This window comes from Anarrhichthys ocellatus, unplaced genomic scaffold (genome assembly GCF_004355925.1).
Source record: "Anarrhichthys ocellatus isolate YVR2014 unplaced genomic scaffold, GSC_Weel_1.0 scaffold4, whole genome shotgun sequence".
NCBI classification, from domain to species: Eukaryota; Metazoa; Chordata; class Actinopteri; order Perciformes; family Anarhichadidae; genus Anarrhichthys; species Anarrhichthys ocellatus.
Genome location: NW_022280034.1, coordinates 6,365,537 through 6,392,708, shown reverse-complemented (window position 1 = coordinate 6,392,708; position 27,172 = coordinate 6,365,537). Strand labels below are relative to the sequence as shown.

Here is a 27,172-nt window from a genome sequence, read left to right as displayed (position 1 = left end):
GGGGGGGTCAGAGGCCCCTTCCGCACTTCCAACAGCCCTACTTCTGGTGTCCTTGCTTGAATTGAACCCATCTTCGAACCTCCATTTTGATCTCGACCACACACCTGTAAAGTTTTGTGATTGCATATTGCACGGTTGTGACACTCTTGCGTTGAAAAAAAATCTTTCCATAGACATATAAACACCTGTTCTCTGCCATGTTGACACACAAACACACACACACCAACACACACACGGACTCACAAGGTGAAAACAATACCAGTCACACGCTGCCTTAGCTGCTCAAGATTATTTTCATTTTGGTTATAATCTTGATTAATGGATTCATCTTTTAATCTATGAAATGCCAAAAAATGCTTTTCACAATTTGTGTTTTGGGTAAATGTAGGTCAGTGGGAGTTTGTAATTTGATAAATGAATAGTCTTGGGTGAAGAGAATAAACAAAGCTGTCTTTTTACAGCCCAGAATGAAGTCTGGACAACAAACATATTCACGTGAGAATAAAACGTTTGTTCTTTTATTCTTGATATTTGTGATTGAAGGAATAAGCACCCGATGTCTTGCTGCTGTGAGCCCTACATTTTGTGTACAATATTGCTGATCAATGGGTATTGATTAGTGGATACAGACACTGTTCTGAATATCAGGTACCCAGAAGGAGCTTGGAAAGACTTGGGCCAATGTGTTAGATCTCTGAGTTGCATTGGATTCACTCTCACATAAGAAGGTCCAAAGATAAAAGTGTCAATTCTACCATGAAAACACATTAATTAAAAAACCAGCCAATTGATAAAGTATCATGAGAAAATGAGGCACCTTGCCAAAAAGAAAGAAATCATTCCATAGGGCACGCGCTAATTCTCTCCCACAATATTGGAACATGCTATCCTGTGCGATATCTCCATCTTTTGAAGTATTTCTCCACCACAAACTGCTAATATTGCGCGTGTGTGCACTTCAGAGAGCGGCAGTCAGCTGTGCGCAAAATCACCTGAGCAAACAACCCGCGTCGTTACCTCCACGGACCGCATCTCAAGCAGCACGAGACGAGACACGACAAAACACGCTTGCGTAATTACACTAAAATACACAACTCACGTCTCTGAAGCGATTCCAGTGCTTCATCTTACGCCCGTACTGGGAGATGGTTGACAGCCATTGCTCATCTTCCATGAAATTCCCGGCTTTTCCTGCCTCTTTCCCACTTTTCACGTCCACCTGGAGCGAGAAGCCCACCAGCAGGCACAGGCACGCGACGATTCTTAAAACGACCATGTTGCTCGGGCAGTTTGGTCTGGGCTGTATCTCCTATACTGCTGCTGCTGTCCTCTTGCCAAGGATCCTCATACACGACTGCTGCTGCTTCCACAGACTGAAGAGAAATGAGAAAGCGAAAGTGGGGGAGAGAGAGAGGAGAGGAGAGGAGAGGAGAGGAGAGGAGAGGGAGGAAGAGTTAAAGGAACAATTAGATCCTGCACTAATCATTTATTTCTGCTTATTTGGTTTCATTACTTCACTGACTTTTTTGTTCTTTGTTTCTGTTTGTAAGCAGCCCCACCAAGGCAAATTAGGTTAGATTTAGCTTAAAATGTGCGTGATATTGTTCTTCATTTCTTCATTAGCAGCACAGAAAGAGATTGTGTTAGAGTGACTCAGATCAGCAGTGTCTGATTAGCATCTTACTTGGAAATCTTATATATATATATATATATATATATATATATATGGAGGAGGTACCTGGAACAAACCTTTATCGTGGTTCTGTAGTCTAAACTTTATCAGAGCTATTTTTGTGTGAATTATTTTGGGAACTGCTCATGCTAATACGATATCAAAATGTGAATCCAACATTCTTCTTGAATCTTCTTTTAAAGCAGTTTGTTCCGGTAGCCTACTTCAGCAGCAACATCACAGGAAAATAATCAAATCCAACACAAATGCAACTATTTTTATTCAATCTCTTCATTTGGAGGTTTCAATGCATTCTAAAGACCAAATGCAAAAGGAAGAACCATGCTTTTTCCATAAGAAATGACATAATGACAGGACTACAGTTGACAAAAAGACATTCCCCCACAACTAATGATTGTTTTCATTATCAATTAATCTGCTGATCTATAAACTGTCAGAAAATACAGAAAGATTCCCAATTGACTGCAATTTCCTAAAGCCCAAGGATATGTCTTCAACTGTCCTGTTCCATACCTTCCTACCACCATAATGAAGTCATACCACGGCCTATTATGGCCCTGCAGTGTCAAACTATACCTCTAAGGCTCTTGTTATGAGCTGATATTGAGCTTTATCAGTGCATATAAGCAAAACAAATTTTCAATTAAATTAGCACAAAACCGTTGACACATAATTAGCCTGGAGCTTTTGGGGGCAGTCGCCTCCTTTTCCCACTTGGTAGTCCAACCTCGGTCACACTACCTGCTTCAAATCCTTGTAAATACGATTTCAAGGTCCAAGGCAGACACTTGGAAACATACATGGATGACAATTTTATACAAGGTGTAGGACAATTTCTCCAGAAGTGGCACTGCCTTTGATTCAGGGAACCTCTCTGGAAATTCAACATTTCTTACCGTATGTATAAAAGCATTCAAATCAACTCAGGGTGGTGGTATTTTTTTGTATTTTCTATGTTGGCTGCTTAAGTACATTAAAGAGGTGATCATTTATGACCATTTCATTCTTCACTTCTCCCAAAAAATAAGACCGAATATGATAGAACTTAAGTGATACATCAAACAGAGAACTGTCTCATGGGTCGACACATTTCCCTGTAAATCAGCAAAACATAAGCCTTGGGTTTTTGACATCAAAACCTTGAGTCCTTGACGAAAATATGAAAAAACATTTTTCATGCTCTTGAACAATGATTGTCTGCACAACACTATGAACTAAGGATGGATCTGTGAGGCCGTTAGATGTCTGATAAGGCCTATTAAAGCTGCTGCTGTCATGCTACTCTTTCTTCAAGAAGACTTTTGCTGCACATCATCTTTTAGTCCGCCCACGTTATTCCTGTTGCTCCCTCAACTCTCCATGCCCTCGCTCCCTCCGTTCTCCATTTCATCCCCATGAAGATAAACGTAATCCGGCACCCTGCTCAGATTCTTTAGGGTTTAAGGTTACCAATATCGGCCCGAGGCCGAAGTATAGCCAGGGGCAGGATGGCGTTCCTGTGATGCTGGCCGAACTGACTCCGACACTGGCATCGAAACAGTCGATGTGGCAGATGCTGGCCTTCATGAGCGCGCGGAGCTACAGGATCGGAAAGCAAGGGCAGCATGTAGAAACGTCCCGCAGCGTCAGCCAGCTGTGCACGTCAACCGTACGAGGTGCTGGACATCAAGAGGTCGTCATCAGTCATGTCACGCTCAGGGTGAATGTGCTGCAGAATAATGGTCACGCAGCTGAGCTGGGAAGCATTTAAAGACTGTGTTCTGCATTGCACCATTAGCTTTTAAAGATTGTTTGAGAGCTGAGATGTTATGAGGAAGCCTGTTTCTGTGTCTCTGGTCTCCTGAGGAAAATCTCACATGTGCCAGAACAGCAAATGGAAAACATGTTGATGAAAGCGTTGAGTGGTTCATCTCTTAAGATGGTAATGTTTAAGGATGAGAATACTCAAAGGATCTCTTTTCTTTCTTTTTTTTAAACTGCAGACAGCTTTTATGAGCTCGGCTCTTCCGCTCCATCAATATCTGAAGTAGCAGCACAGTGACCAGGAACCCTGTAGGACTAGTGATCACACAGCGAGCCATTTTCATGCTTACAGTACATTAGGTACAGGCAAAAAGGATTTTCTAGCATGTTCGTGCTTCGCTGATCACGTTGAATTCTCAGTCAGATCAATGTCTCTGCCAGATTAATCATTTCAGCCGTGATTTGGTCCCTCCATCACTTTAATTGCAGCAGTACCAATCAGTCTAAATGCCCAATTCAAATCACACCGGTTTACTTGGATTTCACAAGTCAATCTTGTGGTGAAAAACCTCAGATGAGAGACCAAGTGTGCACACATCCAGGCAAAGATACAAAGAGATGAAAAATGACTTCACTGCAGGGCATAAAGGAGCTCTGCACACCGTTTGGCTGTATTTCTCTTTTCAAGGCAATGTTTGGATCTGTAAGATGTTCTTCAGTATCAACTATTCATTTGGAGCCCAACTTGGTGTGCAGACATTATTTGTGCCCTGCAGAAATAAACCTCAGATGCCGTGAGCACTTTGACAGCCCCTCTGTGGCTGAGAGGCATGTGATGTTGCTGTTGAATGGAGAAATAGTGTTTATTTGTTTAAATTATGAGATGCTCAAATGTACGTGCGGAGAACTGGGATAAAGACACATTCATCTTTGCACACACTGTCTCTTATTACTGGTAGGTTTCATTTATATAGCACAATTTCTAGGGGCAGTTCATGTTTACCACATACAATGTAACTTTAGAGCTGTTATAGTAATTATTTCTGTAGGTCACCTCACAAAAACTTGTGCAGACAAGTGTCTGCTTTTATTTGAATTTCCATTCTTCATAACTGTAGCTATGCGAGGAGATGACTTCCCCTTTCTTTATCCCACCTCTCATCGATCGACTGTTGCTCCAACCAGCCGTCAGCTGCTCTACACCAGAGACCAGACCTTGAACCACGGAGGCCGGATCAGAACGCCCAGCTACATCAGCTTAATCACTGAAATGAGTGTGTACACATTGTCACGTTATAACAATCCCTTAATCTAATATTTTAAGAGTGGAAGCACCTCCACAGAACATCTTCTTTTACACATCAGAGTCACGGCGTGGAAGAGTGCCTTTAATTGTAAAGGGGATTAACTGATGCCATCAGTTCGCCGTGTCGTTGATAAAAACACATCGAAACCAGAGCGTGATCGGTTTACACAAAAAGAGTTGAGAACAACATCAGACAAAGACGGCAAGCAGTAGAATCTGAAGGGTTGCTTATCTGTAAATATTTGCTGTAAACACGTCCCTTTGCTGTCTTACAAATAGCTCACGAGGCTCAACGCGAGCTCCGCTGCTTATCAGGGCTGTGCATATTCCCACGTTGTAACAACTCCGCGCGGATCGCTTCAGGAAATCCTGGTACACAGCAGTTAATTGCAACAGGATAAGGCTGGATGCTTTACACATTTATTTATTTAGTCCTGTATTTAAACAGAATGTTACAATGAGGCAACTCCATGTTCCAGCCGACTATAGTAAAATATTCAGCAACGACAACCCCACAGTGATTTACGGTCAACTGAGTTTCTTCATCAGCCAGCCACACTGAACACGTCTCATCCTGCTGCCATGTTCATCCGTGACCTGCAACACACAGTCAGTGATCAATATTTGTACTTCAAAGCACCCCGGGGCTGCAAATAATGAGTATTCTCATCTACAATCAATTATTTAGTCTACAAAATGTCAGAAAATAGTGAAAAATGTTCAAGGTGACATCTTCATATTGGTTTGATTTGCCAAACAGACCATAAACAAAATGATGTTGCAATTTAAAATGATATTAAACTAACTAAAGCAGAAAATCCTCACATTTGAGAAGCTGGATTCAGTGAATGTTTGACATGTTTGTTTGATAAATGTCTAAAACAATCAATCAATCATAATTGTTGATTCAATTTCTGTCGATCAACTAATCGAAAAATCGAATACTAATGAGTTTACATTGATTCAGTCAGGATATTAAGGCAAAGACAAACACTAATACAATCAATGGACTTATTAAAACTGTATTTATTAATGTTGGTGCCTTCCGTGTATTGTGCTGCATTGAGTCACATCTTTTGTATTCTGTTTCGTAATATATTTGTTGTTCCATCCGTGTGTTGTTATTTGTCAGCATGTACATTAAGCCGTTAAACACTGAAGTTCTGCTTCTGCACTTCTTCTTCTACAAGAAGCCACCGCGGCCTCTTTGTGGAGCCGTTACTGCCTGTGACCGGAGGCTGCCGCTGCAAAGTGTCCATAAAGAAATATGTAGCCTGAGAGCAAGTTCCTGGATAGGAGAACCATCACGAGGAGAGAATAAACCACATCGAGAGGCATTTTATACGTAATCTCGAGTGACTTACAGCTGTAAGTGGAGCCGCTCTAAATGCGCATAGATCTAATTCAATTGGACTCAAACTGGGTCACACAGCTATTAAAAGTGCAAAGTTAGTTCGAGAGCAGTCTGAAGGCAGTTTGCGTTTGCCAGGAAAGTGTAGCTGCTGGTTTTGCACTCGCGGGCAGCTGCAGCACGGGTTAAACAGAGTGCAGCACCCTTTTCAATTAAATGCACAGAAGCTGGCTAATATTCTGAACTCATGACATGCTCAGTCGATGAGTTATTTTCAGTCTGCATATCCAGCTTATACCAACAACTATACATGACTACACTACTCCGTTCCTTCCAATAAGAAACAGCGTTAGGTGCTGTGTGACAGCACCTAACGCTGTACAAGAGGACAGAAACACGACTCCAAATGAATAATGCTGCTCCTTGTTTGGCTGCATCTGGAAATAATGGGAACTGTTTGCTAACACAACAACAACGTTGTAAGGTGATAATATGTCAGTGTTGGGTTTACAGCTTCTTCTTCTTCTTCTGCCCCAAAGCAGACAGAGAAATCAATCTGTGCTGCTTTAATGTCTGGACTGACTAAATGAATTTGAAATTGAAAGGCTGCCATCCTGCCTCTACAGTCTGTAAGTTGGCGCTGATATACAAACTGATTTCATGGTTAATCATTTAAGCAAATTATAGATAAAATATGGCAAACATTCAGTAGTTCCAGCTACTGAAACGTGAGGATTTGTTGCTTTTCTATCATTGTAAATTGAATATCTTTCGATTGACAAAACAAGCGATTTCAAGAAATGATCTTAAATTGTTGAGAGCATTTTTTTCAGTATTTTCTGACATTTTATACGTTTCACAATTATCAACAAAAGTAATGGAGATGAATGGAGAATAATAAAATAAATAGCTGCAGCTCTATTTAAAAACGCTCCCAGTGCAAAGTGTACATAAAGTAAACAGCAGCCCAGGATGACTACCTGCTGTTCAAACACCCGGGCTTTGTGCCGCTCTCCTCCCTGTGTGAATGCAGTAAACAGACGTGGACAGCTGCAGGCAGCCTTCTTCAGACTCAGCCCTCTGAATGATAAAGAGCTGCTGCTGCAGCGATCACCTGCCTCCTCGCTGGAGACACAGATTAGACATTTCAAATACTCTCGCCTCGGCTGTCCGTCAAGGCCGTCCGTGCCCATTAGTGACAGAGTTAACGGTGTGACATTCAAACGGCGGCGAACACTCAGCTGGAGAGGCGCATCCTAACATGAGAGAGCAGTGAAGGGAAGGGCTCGCTGTCATATTTCACCGCTAACAATATCCAATTTGAGAGATTCGTCGGCTTTGTCTTGCAGGATCATTTATGGAGCACCTTTTGTAACTTCTTTTTGATCGATCAAAAGACCCTCTTGAAACAATCTTAGGATTCCAGCTTGTTAACGGGGAAACATGACACCAGGAGTGCGAGGCGACCTACTGAAATGTCATCTTAGTGCTTCCTTGCCGTCAAGTTCACCCTTTCAGTTAACTGGATTCGGATCAGAATATTCCATGAAGCTGATCAACATTGGCGCTTAAAAAAGGCACACATTGGTAAAACTCACCGTGACCTTAAGATGTAATTAGCCACTTAAAATCGATTTCACGTGTGTGTGTTAGTACTCCGAGCATACAAATCAAACATATCTCGTGTATTAAAAAGGTCACGTCTGTCCGACATCATCTTTCACTCCGCCAGCAGATGTTAACGCCAGCTCCTCTGAATGAAAACTTAATTTCTAATCACCCTATGAGAAATTGTCGAGTGCGGTTATGAATATCAAAACCCGAACAAATGTGCTAAAAAAAAAAAAAAAAAAAAGGTGTGACAATTGATCAAGTAAGACCGATTTCAAAAACAGTCTTTGCTTAAAAAAAAAAAGGCTGTTTTGAAAAATTAAATATGCAAATTGGATAGAGACCTAAACAATACTCGATAACACAAGACTTCAGCTGCAAACATGAATGAATTCTCATTAATGAAAGGTTCAATGGAAACTTTATGGGCTCATTTAAGGGATTTATTTGCTTTCACTCCTTTTAAAAATCACAGCTTTTTCTTTCTAGACTATTAACGCAGTGGTTGCAGCCTTCTAAACATCAATGCATGTAAACAAGTATAGACAACTAAACAGGTCCGCGGTACCACGGACAGACACAGAGGTCTCATTAATGCGGCTCAGTGAGAGGAACGTGGACTAGTCTCCAAACTCTCAAGGGGCCAGGTTGGAAGTTTGTCCAGCAGGAAGCACAGAGCTGACTAATCAGGGTGAGAGATGTGGCAGGGACAGAGAAAGTACGCATGTCGGGAAGTGCGTAAGCAGGCTCACCCACACAGACGACAAAGCAACAGGATTGCTGTTGAGTCAATCCAAATCATTTCTCTCACCATATTGAAAGTGCATTATTATGGCCGGCCATAAATCATCATTTCACTGAATTTATCAACCAAAAATACGAGAACATTTGCTTGTTCTACCTTCTCAAATGTAAATGTAATGTATTATTAAATATCTCTGAATTTTAACCAGTTAGTTGGACGAAACAAGTGATTTAAAGACTTTCTCCTTGAATTTTTAAGCAGCAACACACTTACGGATATAAGTGTTAGAAATAATATGACGAATGACAATACGGTGACAATAAAACTGTAACAATATCAAATATGTCGTCATAGGAGAAGTTAGAAAATGATGTTAATAAACATAGCTGTTTACAACTACATTATGGTTTGTTATAAACCATTTATTAAATGTAAGTGTTCCCGATTTTTCACTATTTTCTCACATTTTATGATTGTTAAATAAATAATTGACAGATATTGAAAAACTAACGTACATTGCAGTAGTCCAATACATTCCAGATCTATGCAACAAAACATATGGCCATTTAACTAAAAAATCTTCATAACAGACAAATGAAATGTCTTCAGTGGCTGAATCTGTCTGCGGATGACTTATGTTCCTTCATGTGTGTTTTCAGTACGATTATTAGTGAAGACATCTGTCCAGCGCATCCTTAATCATGTCCCTGCCAAAACGAAGCCACGACGCACATTCTCAATGAATTTCATTAGCTTGCAAATCACCATCTCTCTCTCCTCCTCTGTGTGCTTATGAGCAAAGGGTTGGCAATTCCCAGAATCCTCTCTGTATCCGTTACCTGAGAGTGACATTATGCAGGATGAGTACTCCTGGTCCACAAACAAGCATGCACTCAGGAGACGGGGACTGGATAATTAGGCGCCTTTTCGTGGGTCTGATAAGATAACATTTTCAATGTCAATGCATGGGCGGCTCAACTGGCCGTTTCCTGATGATGACATTTGCATGTCCCTGTGTCTGTTGACGTAGCTCCAGGACAACGGGGGGGGGGGAGTCACACCACTTCTGAAATGGGAGGGTGGACAGCACGGGATGGCTGAGCTGACAAACAAATAGCGCCCTCGGTTTCCATCAGTGTAACTTTTGGCCGCTCTGCGATCGCCCTCCTGCATGCCGAGCAGAGCACATCGCCGGCTTAAAAACGCTTTGATGGAGAGAGAGAGAGAGAGAGAGAGAGAGAGAGAGAGAGAGAGAGAGAGCGAGAAAGTGGCCAGGCTCCGTGTCCGATGTCTGTATTCGCTGACACACACTCGACAGACGGGAGTGGGAACAGGGTTGTGGCTTCATGCGGGGACGGCACTGATGCAAGAGGTGGAGAGAAAAACAAAAAAAAACAAGACTGGTGTAATAAATCACGTCAGTGACGCATTAACACATTCATGAGGCCGTGAGAGGGAAAGGAAATGGGTAATACTTCATCAGTATGAAACCAGAATCTTTCAACAAATACGAATGTTCGGACATTTCCTTTATATTTTCTAAATGTTTGATTCTCACTATCTTAAAACTAGAAAGGCGCCCTCTCACACACGCTGTATTGTGTGATTGAACGAATAACACTCACAAAAGGATAACTTAGGCACTCAGCTGTGTCATCACTAGCCGACTAAGAATGGCGAGTGAGGAGTTCACATGCAGTCTGGAAATAGAAGGCGTTTCGAGAAAGTGTGAATAACCACGACCACGTGAGGTCTCTGAGCATGCAGGATAACTGGCCACCTGAGATATTGTGCAGTTTGCTGCAACAGAATTAGCCGTGGACAGACACAGAGGTGCACAGTCACTCACTCACAGACGCACGCACACGTGAGAGTGATTGCATGATCCTCGTTGCGGAGAAAGTAAATATATATATATATATATATATATATTTAGCTCTGTGAGGTACAAAGTAGCAAATCAAATGAAAAGGACATCAAAGTTGAAATGAAGTACTTGAGTAAATGTAATTTGCTACTTTTGTCCAACAAAATGTTACATGTTCTATTTTTGATACATATTTTCAGAAATCTAACTCCGACATGAATCTGAGACCAGACTGATTTAAAGCTTCTTATCTGACTTTGTATCTTCGACAATCCAATGTCACACACAAAGTCAATCATCTCCTCCTCTAAGGGAGCAGCAACACTGACATTAATCTACTGCGACTTCCAAAATAAAATCTATCCGTTGTGAACAAATCCCCAAACATGCAAAAAGTAAACAAGACCGTTTTTTGATGTAAACTCTCACATTTTTCATGTTTCTTTTTTTGCTTGCCTGTGTCATTAAAAATGTATTTCTTGTCATTTATTTAGATGTTGTTTGACTCAGACTCCCTGAAGAGAAACGATTGTGTGGACACTTAAGTACAAAAACAGAAATCTGACTAACTTTTGCATTTCAGAGTGATTTTGCATGAACGTGTCATCTTTTGAGTGAGATTTAGTCTGAATTTTCAATCATTTTGCACTCTAATCATTACATGTTTCTGCATAAAGTGTTCCTAAAGGGGTTTTAGAAGGCAAAGAATTAGGTTCAGATACAGGTCGAACAACCCTATGCTGCCACCTGCTGGACAACATCATGAAGACCACTTCAACGTTCTGCTGAAAACCTTCATTCTTAACTTCCCACCTCAGAATCCGCTCGGTCCTGTTGGAGCTCATGAGAAGTTGGCGCTGCCTACAGACGTGTAGTAGCCCGAACAATCTGTCGAATATCTCTGAGACAGCAGGACAGAATTCAGCTCACACCCTCCAAAACGATAAGCACCAAATTTCTGTAATGAAAACAGTATATCTTTAAATAACAAAATAACAACACCAATAATACAAAACATCATCATCGTCCCTTATTTGAAGGTAAGGCAGCTGAGCACTTGCTAAGTACCCTTGTGTCATTTTCAGAGCAAAGAAAATGAAGGATTTTGTTATTCAAACAAAGATCTTCTCTGCACCAGAGAGGAAAGGAAGGTGAATTTCAGAGCTTTCTGTTTTATCTGCAGTGTCGACTTGGTGTCACATTTCAGTCGTCACACACAAAGAAACTGCACCTGAAGGTCTCGCTCTGACAAATGCTGCTTTAAATAAAGTAAAACTCTTATACAAGTGTTTTCTTGTTTCTTCAAATAACAGTATAAATCTTTCTACCAGCCAACAAAAGGATAGGTGAAGCAGAAGTTGAACTCAATATTTATGGAGACAGCCTTCTACTTATTTTGTTTTTATCTTATGTCATTGTTGATATTTTATTCCATTTTATTCTTATATAAAATAAAATCCCTGATTTTGTGTGTTTTGAACCTTGTTCCAGCATGTTTGGCACTAAGTACCTTTGTTATGAAAGGTGCCGTATAAATAAAAGTTTATTATATCATGATTACTATTATTATTAGTCCTGAATGACGAGGATCTAAAAGGCTCGTGATCACTCCAATTAGGCCCCTATAGCAAAACATTTTGACACGTCAAAGTAAGGAAGAGCACAGGTGTAAATAATTAAATTAAAGACGGCTTAATTCAATTTGGCTGCATCAGCTTCTGGCTCGCTGTCTCCGCTTACTGGGGCACATGAATAGAACGGAGTCATCGTTATTGTGATTTGTAACACCTGCGCTTTTCCTACAGTGACGATTAACAATATCTGCAGTAAAAAATGTCGATGTTTCAGCTAAAAAAAGAACCTCACACACTGACAGACTGGAGATTTAAATACTAAACATGTTTGTGATAGCTGCCTTCCAACAGATCAGGTGGGTTAACGTCTAATTACATATCGCAGGTGGTCTTGGAACGTAATCCTTTAATACCAGCCTGAAATCATAAAACCTTTATGACTGGTAGGAGTGAGTCAGCCCCAAAATGAACCTGTTTGTTTGCATGCTAGAGTAGAATCAGAGAGTTCCCCCCCAAAAGACCTAAATCTCTCTATTTTTAAAAGGTATTATTTGGAAAGCTCTTATATCCTATATCTTATATGTGTTGAATGTGCAGACAACACGGCAAAAAAGTTAATTTCCACATATATTTAACATTTCTCATAGTATGTTTTGCTCATTTCAAATAAAATCGATCCAAAAGTCTGAATGTTTGCATGCAACTATTTCCTCGAACCTTTAATATGCTTCTGGCGTCAAAAGCTTCTCGTTCACTCGTGGTTTGTCTTTTGGGGCCGCCCGTGTCTTCAACTGGAAAAAAAACACCAGAATGCAAAAGACAAGCTGAACAATGTAAGAAAACCAAAAGTGTCTCTCCTGAACAAATAAACATGTTTACTTGCTGCTACAGAGGGGAACAGCGAGGTGTCAATCAAGGGGATTTAGTTGTGAAACAGGAGCTAAAGCAGAAGAATAAACACTGGGTTTTAAATCTTTTACATTGTGGCCAACATGGTCAGCAGTGACAAGGCCCCTCCCTTGTGTGGTGTGTTGTTGGTCAGCTCAGTACAAATGTGAGAACTGGAGCTGGACTTTATCCACGGACAAACTGAATGGAACCATTGTCAGAGTACTTGGAAATCATGACACTCGGTGTACGTAAACAGAGCTGTGGCCAAACGGAGAACTGGCTGCCTTCAGGAATTTGTTATTGTAATTAAAGATTCAGCTTTGTCCTCGCTGCAGCTCAGGTCCAAGCTAAGAGATAATGAGGGGACATTGGCAAATATGTGACAAATAACCTTGTTTTTTACCCTAACTGCTGGCAGATAACGCTGTATGCATGTTTCTTTCTTTACCTGTGGAGTCCTTTCTGAACAGAGTGTTCATCACAGTGGCGTGCAGCTTCACTCGGTCCCACTCTCTGGCCATCAGCCCGGTGGAGACAAAGTGCTCCAGCAGCCGGTCCGCAATCACCTGCAACCTTAAGAGCAGCAATGAGAAGAAGAAGAAGAAGAAGAAGAAGAAATGTGGCAACTTTGTAAATTTATGTCATTTTTCACACGTTTTGTTGCCGATCCACTTACTTGTCCGATCTGTCTTTCACATTGACTTTGGCATACAAGACGTCCACCATGGCTGGGTCATCGTTCATGTACTCTATACCCGTCACCTCCAGCAGCAGACGACTTCCCTCCGTGATGTCTCTGATGGCAGACAGTGACAAGCAGATTGCAGTTATGGTTTTCAGACACTGAATCTTGAGCAATAAAATGGTTCCTTTGTTTCCTCTCTGTTGTACTCCAAGTATTCTTTCTTGTGCATGTGAAACTGAGTGCACTTATAAACTTATCTGATCCGATAATAAGAATTTAATCAGATTCAATCTAATTCTGCATTTAAAAAGGATATAATTACATAATCTGATTAGATATTAAACAATAAAGCAGGTGTTATTCAATTTTTTAATAAGCCAAAACAAACAATGTAAGTCCGTGTCTCAGTACTTTCCAACTTACCTTATCTGTGGCACCCAGCCAAACCCAGTTTGTTATTACTGAAGATGTTGATCTTTAAAAATGTGTCTCACATAGATACTTTCTTTAAAATGAAAAAGGCTACGTCATGTCTTAAAAAAAGTTTTAGAAAACGTGACTCAAACAGGAGGGGGCCTACTTTCTGCCCTGGATTTAGCGGTAGTGAGAACAACCACAGATCTCAATATAGAGATAGAGAGTGAGGTTTGCCAGTCAGCTTTGAATCGTGTCCACACGTCATATATTTGTGCCCGTCACAGTCCCACAATGCAAAGTAGTACACGGAGTCCACTGGTCCAAAAGCAAACTAGCTCGCAGCTCTCCTGGCACTGATCCAAAGTGTGATAAATGTCACCAAGGGCCAGCTAAGTTCAGTCACATGTTTTGTACTTGTCCCGCCCTCTCTCTATTTTGGAAGTCTGTTTTTGCCCCACTCTCAGCCGTCATACCTGCGAACATAGGAGGCCTATTTGGTGTCCTATTTCTTTAGTCAATAAGTCTTTTTTTCATGCTGAATGACTTTTTTCAAAGAAGCTCATAAGCACATCTCTGGTAAACACAATATTTAAAGTGGTGCTTTTGGACTACTAAGAACTTCTTTAGTTGAGGACGGCCCTAATATAAACACAGTGCATATACACACATGTTCACAGTAATGAACCCAGTGCAACAGTGTGGCTCATCGATGAGGAATGTTAAATCAAGCTTTGGCTACACATGGAATAATTGTTTGTAGGATTAAGTCATTGATAGCCTTTCATGGACTTTGTTCACAACAACAAATACATCAAATACCCCCAGATGTATGCTTTAAAGCAGTATTTTGTGTTGTTTTCACCTCAAATAAAATATAAAGCTGTATAGTTACACAGTTTGAATCTTAGTATAAAATAACCTTTTTTTTTGGCAAATACCTGATGAAGTTTTGACACTCTTGGAGATGTTCGCACGCTTTTCTCACTTCTGTTTCATTTAATAGAGCCAGGGTGCCGATTGTCAGGTGAAGCTTTGCCGGGTTCTGAAAGATGCTTCCCTCTACTCCATTATCCTACACAGCAGGTAACAACAATTAGTAAATATTTCATTTATAATGTGCTGATCTTAAACCACACGTGGCCCCGACTGGCCCTCATCCACACCATCCATGTTCCTTCTACAGTACCTGTGAGCACTGCTGCAACACCTCGTCTTTAAAGCTCAGGAATCCTTCTTGAATTTTGGGATCATTCAGAGGAAATGACAGGAAATGCGTGAAAGGCTGCTTCTTCCGGAAACTGTCAATAAGGACCTCAACTCGTGTGACTGCAGATGAGACTGCAGCTTTATGGGAACCTGTGATAACTGTCGGACAAAGGAAGTTGAGGGGGAAATCTTTTGTTTCAGGAACTGTTTTATGATGCTCTCAATCCTCACCAATCTGTCCTTCCACTCCTAGTTTTGGGATGTTGATAGATGTCTTTGTGTCAAACTCCAGACGTTTGCGTGTCTCTCCTTTCTTCCCAATGATGTATCTGTAGAACAAACAAAGTACGCTGTTTAGAAACAAAACATCTTGTGTTGATGCAGCACAATCAAAACATGTGCATTTAGTGGATAGTTAACTCACTTGTAAAGAACACTTGGGACATCGATAGCACAGCGGTATCCCTTATCAGTCTGCTCAATGGAGATGGTATCACAGGTTTCATCTTCTGCAAGGTCTTCACTCTCTAAACAGGATAGAACCACACATATACAGATGTATTACTGGTTTCTTTTCTTTTTTAAAGAAAATCTGTCTACTGTCTGCAGCACATACAAAGACACTTAATAAGTTACCTGGTGGTCCCGTGTAAGTCACATCTTCTTCTTCCTCATAATGTTCTTCCTGAATGATATTCCTTCGGTACTTTCTCCCATTTATATTGATAAGAGCTGGACGTAAAACGTCCATAATGTCAACCAGCTAACGTCAGCTGCTCTAACGCTGCAACACAAATATATCTCTGAACTATTACACGAAAAATGAATTAGCTTATGTAGTATTTCAAACACTTAATTTGCTAGTAAGTTGCTAGTTAGTTGACGTTTCGGTTTCCCTGCTTTACGACAGCCAGTGTCCTGTGTTTAATGATGCCGTCGCTTCAAACGTAAAACGCTGTCTTTGTCGTAAACTAGTGGCAAGACAAAATAAACAACATAAACCAACTGCACGGACTTAAAGTCGTTATAGATTTACTTCAACATCGACAGGAACGTAATATATATATTGTTTTAAAAAAGGTAAGTTATTGCCAGATTTAGTCGGGCAACATTAATGGTGAATGGCCGTTGCTTACATCGGCGCTAGCAGGGTAGTTAGCTTTCTTGCTAGCCACTTAGCATTGTTGTCGCAGTTAATAACTTCATATCGGATTGTAACGTTACAATAAAAGCAAGGAAAGCAAACGTACTAACTTCAGCTTAAGTCGTGTGTGGCTATAGTGAGAAAATAGAGTGTAAAAACTGAAACGCTAGCTTGACATACTTATGTTTTAACAGGTTATAAGCGGTGGTAATAACAGCACAACGTGTTTTCTTTTGTGTTTTTAAAGTTCAATGGCAGCTTCTTCTTCGTCCTCCTCTGCGGGAGGTGTGAGTGGCAGCTCGGTGACAGGCTCTGGATTCAGTGCTTCAGAGCTCATCCCTCCAAGAAAAGTCCTGTACACGTATCCTAAAGGTGCAGGTGAAATGATGGAAGGTGAGATAAAACACAGCCAAAGGCATCTTGTGTGTCAGCTGTCTCTCTCCTCCTAACTAGGGAGATGTTATGAGAATCCTATCATGAGACAACACACTGTGGGTTCATTCTGTTACAGATCATTGACATTGAGAAGGCACTGGGCCAAATAGTCTCAGCCAGTTTGTGCCCCTTATGCAATCACTGCACTTCATGACATTTGAGGTCGTGTACATCGGAATTTACATTTAGGTCTCAGAGCTAAGCATCTGTTTTCTGAATGAAACATACAGACCAAACTCTGACAAGTGTTGCTACTGATTTGTGGACATTTTCAGAAAGTCTCATATAAAAGCGATGAGTGACACCAACCTGAGTCTATAATAAAGTCACATCACAAAGCTCGAAAGTCGAAATAATTGGTATGATTGAGGAGAAGGTTCATGAAACTTCGCTAACATAGAGCCAGAGAGAGCATTTCTTTCGCTTAACCTGTTCGCTGATTGTTAGCCCTGACCTTCGCTGAAGGTTAGGACGTCTATATTGGGAACAACTGTTACAATTTGATGTTCGCTCGTTCGCATGGCGTCCAGTTAGGAAGAGGTGCAACACAGTGATGAATAGGACTGCAGTAATGCCGACGGTCTTAAGCTCTTCCTCTTTGTTTATTCAACTTATCTTTCCGGATTAGCATGAAAGTTTAATTCAGAGACACTAGTGAGCTAGTATCTTTGTGAACACCAACGCTTTAATTATGTCTTCACCAGCATTTAACTTGTGTGTCTTTCTTTTTAGATGGCTCTGACAGATTTTTATGCGAGTCCGTATTCAGCTACCAAGTTGCCTCCACACTTAAACAGGTCAAACACGGTAAGTCACTAACTATATATGCAATTTGTTTTGGTTGATCCATGAAAAAGCTGGTTCCCTAATAAAGCAAGTGTTGTGTGTTCTTGCAGATCAACAAGTGTCTCGAATGGAAAAACTGGCGAGCTTGGTGGAGGAGCTGGAAGCAGATGAGTGGCGGTACAAACCCATTGAACAGCTGTTGGGATTTACGCCGTCTTAAATAGAAACACCCAGATGCCTTTTCCAAATTAAAGGAGATGGTTTATTTCAGTTCATAAATTATATTCCTTTTTGTATGGTTTCATTATATATGATGAGTGTAAAATATATCTGGAGATACTGAACGTGACATGTATTATTTAATCACTTTGACTATTGTGTGAGTAGTTTTCTTTTTTTTTTATAAACTATGTTACTTTGCATACTATAATAAAACCACTGTCAACAAAAATCCCCTTGTTATGTGCTGATGACTAAACTATTTAAAACGGGTTGAGGCTACTGAAGGTGTATTGTCAGTCCAATCGGCTCTTAGCCTCGGAGATTAGAGACATAATATCTTTAGTGGCGTGTCCTGAAGTGAGGCATTTTGTTTTCACATGGCTGCACCGTAGACCGTAAAGCCTGAAACCTCATCGCTGCTCCAACAGCAAAACAAAGAGAGCTTGTGAATAAAGTCATACTTGGACATTTCCCTGCTGTTTGTTTGTTACTAACCCACTTCCCCTGAGTCATTCCCTAACATGTTGATGTGCTCCTAAATCTTTGTGCTGTTTGTTTAATGTTCAAAATGTACACTCTGTTACTCAAGTGAGCTAAAGTCTTGACTCGCTGACGTGGTCGTTTCTGTGTCACCTCTCTGCTGTGTTGACGGCGACGAAAGGCGCTGGTCTCGGTGTTTTGCTCGGTGAATGGATGTATTCAAACAAATGAGAGGGTGGGAATGGACAGAATGTACTGTTCTGGGTGTGAGCGTCTAAGAACGGTCCTGGACATAACAAGACACGCCTCAAGCCGCAGATTAGATTTCCTTTTACAAGAGTTCAGAAGTACATTTGTTTTCGTCACACTCAAATTCAATTTACAACTTGTTTGCTCATAGTTGTTAAAAGTTTTAAAAGGCTTTGCATGAATTGCTGAAGCCTTTAACTTAAGTCCACATTTGTTGTCTATAAAAGGAACCCCCCCCAAAAGAAACATATGACGATGACTCCTAATTCACTGCATCCCCCTCAGAACATATTGTACCGACATGTGTTTATGTCTTTCAGTTCCTCCATTACTTGAAGTACAGTCCGTCCCGCTCTCTGTATTAACACAGCATTTATCTGTCAGCGTTCCAATTTTTTTTCTTCAAGCAAACATTGAGTATATCATGTGCAGTGACGGCATGAAACAAAGCAGCAGTTTCTGCTTTGCACTGTAGCTGTTCCTGCAGTTTTGCTTGGGTTTCCATCTGGTAAAGTATACCGTGTAACTCTCACCACCAAATGAACTCGTCATTTTCCCCATGCAGTGCTTTTTATGCCTGAAAGCACGTTGATGGCACCAGAGCATACTTTGTGACAGTAATGCTATACTGTGTAAAGCTATACCCTCCTGGTTCTATTGTTTGGCCTTATTTTCAGTGGTGTTCTATTTGAGTGCAAATGTAGGAAGATGCACATCTTTGAATAGAAAACAACTATCAGCATATTATCGTGTTCCCAGTGTTGCATTTTGCAGCCGGTTGTGTGTTGTTTTCACCTCTGTGTGGCAGATGAAAAATCATGATGTAATGCTTGAGCAAAACAGGTGACGTAATGTGCACTGCAACACTCAACCTGCTGATCTTTTCCTGCATGGACTCTATTCAATGCTTTTTAATACAGTGGATACACATAGAGCAAAGTCATTTATTTATGCTTATGAAAGATATCAAACAAAGAAATTATATAGGATGCTATAGGAAGCTCAGGCAAGTCTTTGTATATTTCAACAACACCGGGGTCTGCTATTCATCACCAGAGCCCCCCCTCTCCTCCTCCTCCTGTTTGTCTTCTCTGCTGGCATGTTACCAGGCAAGATACAGCTCCCGATGCCGTGCCTCTCTTTATGATTGGCTGGATGGGTTGCGGGTGGGCGTGGCCTAACATCCCATATATAAACATTGTTGCAGGACAAACCGCATAGTTTGGCAGCTGCTGTGTAGATGAGGCAGTGTAGGGGAAAGAGGTTACCAGATGGTTGTTTTTGCAGACAATAAGCCTTCAAATAACTATATTCTACATCGACATCGGACTTGATCAGCACCGTTGTCATATACACTGTAAGTACTATGTCACAAATTGCTTATTTTGCAGTTATTTTGCAGTTTTAACAGCTCTAAGCTACCGTCAAAGATCTTCATCCTGTAAACTTGTACTGTTCATATATTCTGTAACAAGGAATACTTAAAATGCTTATGTTGAAGTATTACTAAATTATGTTTAACTTGTAACTACTGCTGTTTATCTCGAGTTTGAGTGCTTATCTTTTTGTTTTTGTCTCCTCATAAACAGTTAACCACAGGATCAGCTGATACTGTTTAATACTGCAAAGAGGACAGCCATGCCCGCTCTCTCTGCACCCACTGGTATCAGCAGCTCAGCCTCTTCTCCAGTGGACAGCAGTCTCAGGAGGCTGTCCTGGGGTAAACTGGTTCAAAGGATGGCCGATTTCAGCACATCTGCCAACAGCAGAAGTATTGACTCCGGGTCCAACGATGGCAGCAGGAGTGATCTCTCTGACTCAGGTAAAGACCAATGCAAATGTTTCTAACACTTAATTCTGAGTGAATCAGAATTTTCCTCTTTCTTTTTTTTCCCATGGCTCCAATGCTAACCCTATTGTGTCTTGACAACAGGGTCAGATGTCTCCAGTGACCTGTCTCACTGCAATGAAGACCTGTTTAATGGCCCAATGGAGGAGACCATCCTGAAAGAAGTAGTGGACCTTATTGCAGGAAGCCTGAGAGACTCCAAAGACTCCTTACGATGTACCAAGCTGCTCATCCCCGACAAACTTCTGGAGCACATCGGACAGGAGCTCCTTCACCTGGCAGCTAGCGAGCCCTGCGGCTTAAGGGGGGCTCTCGTTGACCTGTGTGTGGAGCAAGGGGCCGTCTGCGAGAGCATGGCACAGCTGTCCGTGGACCCCTACCTTGTCCCCACCTTTCAGCTGACTCTGGTGTTGCGGCTGGATTCCAGTGGGCTGTGGCCCAAGATCCAAGGACTTTTTAGCACAAAGTCTCCTTCCACTCCAGTCGTGAGAGAAGCGATTAAACTTAGCACTGGTTTCCGAGTGATTAAGAAGAAACTGTATTGTTCCGAGGAACTGCTCATTGAGGAATGTTGAGAAATGTATGGGACTGTCGATATTTTACTGTCTGCGTTTTTTACAACGCCCAGTTAAGCTCACAGAAAGGGCCTTATTACTATAACTCCATGTGTATGATGCCTGCCTTCTGAAGTGTAAGGAGGGACTTTGTCATTGTGTAGCCTTTTGTTCCCACTGTAAGGGAGTTTATGGTACCTGGAGCAGGTGTCACATTTCAAATCACAATGTGTAACCATCATGGTATAAGTGGTAAATAGGCATTTTGCAAGTATCAAAGCGCGTACCTCAGTTTCTATTGAAACGCACAACGGCAGCTAAGCTATATGATTATAGTCACTGAAGACCATTGTGTTGTTTTTTTTCTTTTGATACATGCCAATTAATTGTAATGTACGCCAAGTGATGAATTGTACACCAGGCAAGTTGTTAGGGACCCTAGTGACCGCTTGATTAAAGCGCAAAGGCTCACCAGTGCTTACATTATGCAGTTTATGTGCAAGCTACGGCTAAGATTTGATCTTGTATCTTGTGTAGACCTTTCCTGCTTTAAACTTTATTTATTTGACATTCAAATACTCATAACATTGCACTGTTTTTGTACTTCCATGACTGCAAATAAATTATTATTTTTTAACAATTCTCTCATCTGTCTTATTTCTTGAAACTTGTCAGATTAAGATCATCCATTTGTAGTTTTATATCCAGATTCTGTATGAGGTAAAATATGATTTTGCTAAATGTAGAGCTACATATATAAAGCTATATGCCTACCCTTTGACAAACTGCCAGAATACTAATATACCTATAGATAGATGGATCAGCTGACATATGAGCCAGACATTTTATGGCACATGCACAACAATTACAAAGTTGCAAAATTGAAGAAAGTTAAAACACTGGCAAGTTAAAATTAGAAAGCGGAGGTGAAACTTCTGCTAAAAACAGCTGAGTACATTTGCAGTGAGAGAATGTGACACTGTTAGTTCCTACCAGGCGCATGTTGCTGCACGTCCCCCCCAAAATGTGAACGTGCACAAAGCCATGTTTCCTGTTCCCAGCCACAGCCAGCTCACCGGCAGACTTTACGTGCGGGATGTGCTGACTGAACTTTTGTCTCCACGTTCTGTGCTCGTCCTGCTCTGAGCAATGAGTCACGTCCAACACGTTTTAAGCATCCATATTTATTTTCATCTGGGAGTAAAAACATGGTGGAAAAGGTGCGCAAGAGCTATTTTGATAATCATTTTCTAAATAAATAATACAGAACATGAATAGCATTCTATAAACATAGGTGTGACAAAAATTGCTTTTTCCAACAGATGATGTTCATCAGAGACATTGCGTTCAAAAACTAGAACCTGTTAAAGTCCCACTTGGTGGGGAGGCACATCTCTCAATCTTCTTGGCTTTTATTGTGAAGTGCCATCAGGTCACAGCATATTATTCTATCCTGAACACAATTAAAAGAGGCAAAGTGTAAAGGGACATTTCATAATTGCTCTCTCTCTCTCTCTCTCTCTCACTCTCACACTCTCACACACACACACACACACACAGACGAAGACAAATCTCAGGTGTTCATTGTCTGACAAACCCTAGACATGAGTGTATGTTCATCAGAGTTTTCACATTATTCCTGCATAGTTTCAGAATGTGCATTTGAAGTCAAATCAGCAAACCCGACTCCTCCGACTCCTCTCCCTCGCTGATTTGACTATGTAAAAGAAAAGAGGAAGCGCTCAGTGTGGTATCTTATAAACTGCTACATAAATAACATCTGTACGACTATATCTAACCTCACTATTTTCCTGTTCCAAACTGTATTCTTGCAAAACCATAAAGTGACCACTGCTGGCTCCCATTCAAAAACTTTTTGGAGTTTTTCCAAACCCCTATCTTGTCAAGAGGACAAGCTATTTTAAGTGTTTTTCCCCTATTTCAAAACATTATAATAACATTATATTTTAATTTCACATTCCAGTTTGTGTGGTCAATTTGATGCATTCGGTGCTGGTTTGTTTGTGTTGCTTGTCGAGTCATCTTCAGTCTCCAGATTGTTAAAGCATCTATTTACAGCCAATAATCTTTTACAGCCAATAATCTTTTACAGCTAATATTTTCTTTGTGTTGACTCTGGAAAGAAGGAAAAAAAAAAATAAAAAAATCATGAAAACATTTTCACTTTGTGAAATGAAAAACAAACATGCAGCTATTGATAATAAAATATGTTCAGAAATAACAAACATGTAGAGAACTTGCTTTTACTTATGAAAGCAGCATCAACCGCGTAATGACGCTGTGATCTCGGACAGCTTGGCGCAGCTCGGTGTGCGAGCCCTCTGTGCTCTTTGGTACAGATCGTTGTCTCCAAAATAGCGGGCTCTGTAAAGCATGCCCTCCTCTGCAGGAAGTAGAAACAATTAATGAGAGGTATATGAGGGGAAATAAAAATCAGACAATGTCTTTCATTATTTTCCCAGAACTGGCAGAAACAATTAATATTCATGGTTGGATAAATAAATAAGCCCAATTTGTGTTCTTAGCAAACATACTCTGTTGCTTCTCCTTCCAGCAATTGTTGCGAAGGTTGGAAACATAATCGTCCTCCACCGTCCGCTCCAAGTTCCTCAAATTCAGTCCAGTGAACTCTCTGGAGAACTGCTCCCCCACATAATATGGCACCTTCAGGTTCTCAGTCAGCCTCCTCTGTGTGTAACCTGCTGACCTGCGTGACGATAGGACGAAAGTGTGGGAGAGAGATCCAATGACTAATGACAGATGACAGATCTGGTACCCGTCTGTCTCTGTTAACATGAGTCATGGCTGACAAAGGCTCGCAGAAAGTGTATCTGAAACACAAAGGCAAGCAAAATGGAGGGAGGCCAGACAAATGGAGCCAGCAATCCTTGCAAACACAGAAGAGCTCTGTGATTATTTGGAATTAATTGAGGCAGCACCAAGATGTTCTTTTCTCAATCAAACAAGAAAGTCATTACAATGGATCTGTCTCAGGAAGCAATGTAACTGAAAGTACTATGAAAGTAAACATTTGGTTAAGCTATAAATCAGTGACATTCTCGCTCTTACAAAAATAGCAAACAAATATAACAATTATGTTATATTATATTAGTGTTGTTATTTAACATTCTTCTTGGGCAGGTGTTCGGAACACGGGATCACACTCACGGCCTGAAGCTGAGGCTGTACGGGGGGCTGTTGACCATGATCTGACTGAGGGCCGACACAATAACAAGGATGATGATGGGCATGACCTGCACGAAGAGAGCAAGGCCTCCCTGCAAAGAAATCAGTTCAGTGTCAAAACCCCACAGCTGAATCAATCACTTTGTTTTAAGAAAAATCTCTGAAAGACACTTGAATATTACTGAATTTCACCTCAAAGGTAAAATGACAAATAACTCAACGTCGCCCCCTGCTGTTTAAGAAGAACTTTACATTATTTGCACATCTTCTGTTTGCAGGAGCTCTAATAACAACATCAAACTCACTTCCCGCTGTCGCTCTCTTCCCTCTCGCCTTTGGTAACGCATCCGCCCATTAGTGTACACATTAGCATTACCTAGATCAATGTAGCACATAATAGACAGATCACAACGAGTATGACAATGAAAACACTGTGTCTCACAAGCTTTGGCATGAAAACACAAAGCAGCGGCACTTACTTGATGGGTAACCTCCACCAAAGAACATGTTAAAGAGGTCTTCAGGTGAAATATCTGGCTCAAAGTTTCCGTTGTCTGGGCTGTGACTTGATGGATGCCTCTTCTCGTCGCCACATTGATCATACTGTTGTCTTTTGTTGGCATTACTCAGAAGAGAATACGCATTCCCGATAGCTGTTGGGAGCGAAACATTTAAATTAATCAATTAAAATGAAGTCAAATTATGTTTTTATCATCATTAATAAGGGCAGCTTCTGTAGCCATAATTACAGCCTCTATTCAGGCTTTCTGCACTAACGTCTGTGATGAATGAAAGTTCATGCTGGTCACCTTTAAACGCCTCTGTAGCACCAGGAGCGTGATTCTTGTCTGGATGGAACTTCAAAGCAAGTTTTCTATATGATCTTTTGAGTTCATCCTCAGAGGCGTCTGCCTGGACCCCGAGGATTTCATAGAAGTCTCTACATTGTTTTATCCTGTGTAGAGAACACGGGGTTCTCAGTGTCAGCTGTCGTATCAAGGCTAAAAATATGTCATATGAGTCTTGACATGATCGTCAGCCTTACCTCCTCACAGCGTCTAGCTGGTCTGCCGAGTAGGATTTTGAGGTGTCTGAAGACTTTTCTTCAGGTCTGGTATCCTCGCTGTTGCTCTGCCGCTGTCGAGGCCCTGAGCCCCCACTGAAGTCCGAGTCGCCGCCTTGTCGAGATGTAAATCCATTCTTTGCAATTAGCTCCAGTAGTACTAGAAGGGACACAATAACAGTGTTGTGAACATAAAAAGATATTCAGACATGCATTCAACAGGGGCCCCCTTGTAAAAGAGATTCTAAATCTAAATGGGATTATCCTGGATGAATAACGGTTAAATAAATTAAATGTATTTTTATTGTAAATGTGTATTATTGGTCCTCTTGGTCTGGAGATGGGAGGGTTGGTTAAAGAGATATTATTATTGTAAATTCAATGACACATAAACTGGTTCCCTGGGATCTAGGGGTCTTTGTGCTGCTCTGCCACTCTTGCCCTGTAGTCAACAGACTTTCTAGGCTTAGCCATCTAATGGAAAAGCAACTGACAACACATCGAGGACAGCGTTTCACCCAAAGAACATCTGTTTCATGTTGAGCAGGTGCACAGAATAATGCTTGCACAATAGCTACAGCAGGATGCTGATTTGTCATGAAATTACAACATTATGGCGGCTAGCTCGTTAGCTCGTTAGCTCGCAAAAGGCCCCGGCTACATGCGCTGCAGAGCTCATCCGGGATGCAGGTGATGCTGCAGGTGATGATGCTGCAGACCTCCCCGGCTGAAGCGCCCCCTTTCCTACAGGCTCGGCCATCTTAACACTCACCCTTCGCTTTCTCTGTCGGGAAGAGCCTCTGCGCCTTACCCAGGAACCTCTGCGCCTTCTCCGGCTGGTTGTTGGTCAACGCCGCGGTTGCAATGTCGATGCAGCGCTCGGCTTCGTCCCTGTTTACCTCCATTGCAGCGGGCTGAGCGAACCGGACCAGAGGTAAATACGGGCGCCTGCTTATGACGTCAGGCAGATGCTGCAAATAGAACGCCCGTCAGTTTTTGTCTTTTTTTTTGTGTTGCTTTTTGCTGAAAGCTGACGTTCATATACGTTACGTCTGCACCACTGATGTATAAAGAGAGGTTTGCATGATATGAGAGAGTCGACTCCCTGGCTCTTTACCCCACTAGATGGAGACATAACGTCTGTCTTTAACTGTGAAAACTTGTGTGTGTGTGTCAACCCTTTTTTGAATTAGAATCCTGTAAAACATTTGTAACTGTCTCCTCAGTTCATAATGGAGTGAAATTAATCTCAAAATAGTCACAAATGTGCATTACGTGATCTACAAATGAGAAATAAGATTTAAAAATGTGGACAACGATTAGTGCGTATTCCCAAATGTGCAAGTTCCAACAAATACCAACCTGTTTGAACCGTGATGTACACACATGTACAACAGCAAATGCACACATCACAACCTCAATGAATATTAATATTTATGTGCACTTTTTTTTTTTTTACTAAGGTCTGATAATATTCGCATTCGGAGAGTTTCCTGTGTATACAAATGTCTGAACATAATTGTTTTATTATTTTGTATTTATTTACAGATTATTAAATGTGTGCGCATGGATCGCCTGATACGCACGGATCAGTTTTACAAGATCAGGTTACATTTACGCGTGGAGACCATGAGTCATATGGTGGAGACTATTTTCACGGTCTGCAGCTCCACACACATCCACAAATACATGGTGCGTTTAGGTGCTAGTGGAAAACGCGGCCATCTCGTCGATTGGTGAAAACTTGAATAATTTCAAAGTGAGAATGACGTTTTTCTAAAGTGATGTCTGAAGATTAAAACCCTGTCGGTACTTGGCATATGTGAGAGATACGTAGGTTGAACAGTACATTCATGTAATATATCCTCCTATATGGATTGTTAACTAATAAAAATGCTACAAAAGTACATGTTATCAGGAAATGGTGCAGCGAACACTCTGCAGGTCAGGGTATTGTATAATTACTGTATCATCACCATTATTTCATCACTTTTACTAATCTTTATTTTTACCATAATTTCTCAATTTATTATATGCCTCTTATTTTGATTGCTGTTATAGAACGATATTGATGAGGTGCATGAAAAGTAACGT

At 41.1% G+C, this 27,172-nt stretch overlaps 5 protein-coding genes across 9 annotated transcripts in view; 2 read left to right on the top strand and 3 right to left on the bottom strand.

Moving 5' to 3' along the window:
• The window catches only part of LOC116381097 (testican-2), a 32,612-nt gene extending 31,312 nt beyond the window's left edge, over window positions 1-1,300 (bottom strand). Inside the window, exon 1 of the mRNA XM_031842935.1 lies at window positions 1,100-1,300. Coding sequence (XP_031698795.1) covers window positions 1,100-1,276 — 177 coding nt within the window. The 5' untranslated portion in view covers window positions 1,277-1,300. The remainder of the gene's footprint in view (window positions 1-1,099) is intronic.
• Window positions 1,298-16,667, bottom strand: ascc1 (activating signal cointegrator 1 complex subunit 1). 4 transcript variants are annotated; one of them, XM_031842939.1, is made up of 10 exons: window positions 15,726-16,666; window positions 15,514-15,616; window positions 15,321-15,418; window positions 15,070-15,248; window positions 14,822-14,955; window positions 13,458-13,577; window positions 13,230-13,354; window positions 12,608-12,681; window positions 11,130-11,274; window positions 1,298-1,373 (listed from the first exon to the last, which is right to left on the bottom strand). In XM_031842939.1, the coding sequence occupies exons 1-9, from the start codon at window positions 15,838-15,840 to the stop codon at window positions 11,158-11,160; spliced, it is 1,065 nt and encodes a 354-aa protein (XP_031698799.1). In that variant the 5' UTR covers window positions 15,841-16,666; the 3' UTR covers window positions 1,298-1,373; window positions 11,130-11,157. The 4 variants fall into 4 exon arrangements, with proteins under 4 accessions (XP_031698799.1, XP_031698796.1, XP_031698798.1 ...); XM_031842936.1 differs by lacking the exon at window positions 1,298-1,373 and adding an exon at window positions 5,149-5,339; XM_031842938.1 differs by lacking the exon at window positions 1,298-1,373 and having other exon boundaries at window positions 9,678-11,274; window positions 15,726-15,873; window positions 16,414-16,667.
• On the top strand, window positions 16,018-17,905 carry anapc16 (anaphase promoting complex subunit 16). The gene is made up of 4 exons (XM_031842941.1): window positions 16,018-16,169; window positions 16,481-16,626; window positions 17,401-17,475; window positions 17,565-17,905. Exons 2-4 carry the CDS (start codon window positions 16,485-16,487, stop codon window positions 17,672-17,674), a joined length of 327 nt encoding a protein of 108 aa, XP_031698801.1. The 5' UTR covers window positions 16,018-16,169; window positions 16,481-16,484; the 3' UTR covers window positions 17,675-17,905.
• A 1,732-nt stretch (window positions 17,906-19,637) lies between these two features.
• Window positions 19,638-21,450, top strand: ddit4 (DNA-damage-inducible transcript 4). The gene is made up of 3 exons (XM_031843580.1): window positions 19,638-19,762; window positions 19,995-20,227; window positions 20,339-21,450. The coding sequence occupies exons 2-3, from the start codon at window positions 20,044-20,046 to the stop codon at window positions 20,827-20,829; spliced, it is 675 nt and encodes a 224-aa protein (XP_031699440.1). The 5' UTR covers window positions 19,638-19,762; window positions 19,995-20,043; the 3' UTR covers window positions 20,830-21,450.
• Window positions 21,451-21,976: 526 nt separating this feature from the next.
• On the bottom strand, window positions 21,977-26,177 carry dnajb12b (DnaJ heat shock protein family (Hsp40) member B12b). 2 transcript variants are annotated; one of them, XM_031843577.1, is made up of 9 exons: window positions 25,851-26,177; window positions 25,061-25,238; window positions 24,825-24,970; window positions 24,495-24,668; window positions 24,321-24,391; window positions 23,998-24,107; window positions 23,364-23,536; window positions 23,071-23,212; window positions 21,977-22,944 (listed from the first exon to the last, which is right to left on the bottom strand). In XM_031843577.1, exons 1-8 carry the CDS (start codon window positions 25,981-25,983, stop codon window positions 23,091-23,093), a joined length of 1,107 nt encoding a protein of 368 aa, XP_031699437.1. In that variant the 5' UTR covers window positions 25,984-26,177; the 3' UTR covers window positions 21,977-22,944; window positions 23,071-23,090. The 2 variants fall into 2 exon arrangements, with proteins under 2 accessions (XP_031699437.1, XP_031699438.1); XM_031843578.1 differs by having other exon boundaries at window positions 23,077-23,212.
• Between the last annotated feature and the right edge of the window lie 995 nt (window positions 26,178-27,172).

Bases quoted from the DNA above. Each gene is read 5' to 3' on its own strand.
- ascc1 (XM_031842938.1), bottom strand. From the start codon at position 15,840: ATGGACGTTTTACGTCCAGCTCTTATCAATATAAATGGGAGAAAGTAC. The intron at 13,578-14,821 runs GTATTTGCCAAA...GTCTGCCATCAG, and splicing joins GAGTGTCAAAACTTCATCAG to AGACATCACGGAGGGAAGTC. The intron at 11,275-12,607 runs GTTCGAGGAAAT...TTTTCATTACAG, and splicing joins ACGCCAGAAGCATATTAAAG to AAATTTGGTGCTTATCGTTT.
- anapc16 (XM_031842941.1), top strand. From the start codon at position 16,485: ATGGCAGCTTCTTCTTCGTCCTCCTCTGCGGGAGGTGTGAGTGGCAGC. The intron at 16,627-17,400 runs GTGAGATAAAAC...CTTTCTTTTTAG, and splicing joins TGCAGGTGAAATGATGGAAG to ATGGCTCTGACAGATTTTTA. The intron at 17,476-17,564 runs GTAAGTCACTAA...GTGTTCTTGCAG, and splicing joins ACTTAAACAGGTCAAACACG to ATCAACAAGTGTCTCGAATG.
- ddit4 (XM_031843580.1), top strand. From the start codon at position 20,044: ATGCCCGCTCTCTCTGCACCCACTGGTATCAGCAGCTCAGCCTCTTCT. The intron at 20,228-20,338 runs GTAAAGACCAAT...TCTTGACAACAG, and splicing joins GAGTGATCTCTCTGACTCAG to GGTCAGATGTCTCCAGTGAC.
- dnajb12b (XM_031843577.1), bottom strand. From the start codon at position 25,983: ATGGAGGTAAACAGGGACGAAGCCGAGCGCTGCATCGACATTGCAACC. The intron at 25,239-25,850 runs GTGAGTGTTAAG...TGTCCCTTCTAG, and splicing joins CCCGACAGAGAAAGCGAAGG to TACTACTGGAGCTAATTGCA. The intron at 23,537-23,997 runs GTGAGTGTGATC...ATCGTCACGCAG, and splicing joins TACAGCCTCAGCTTCAGGCC to GTCAGCAGGTTACACACAGA.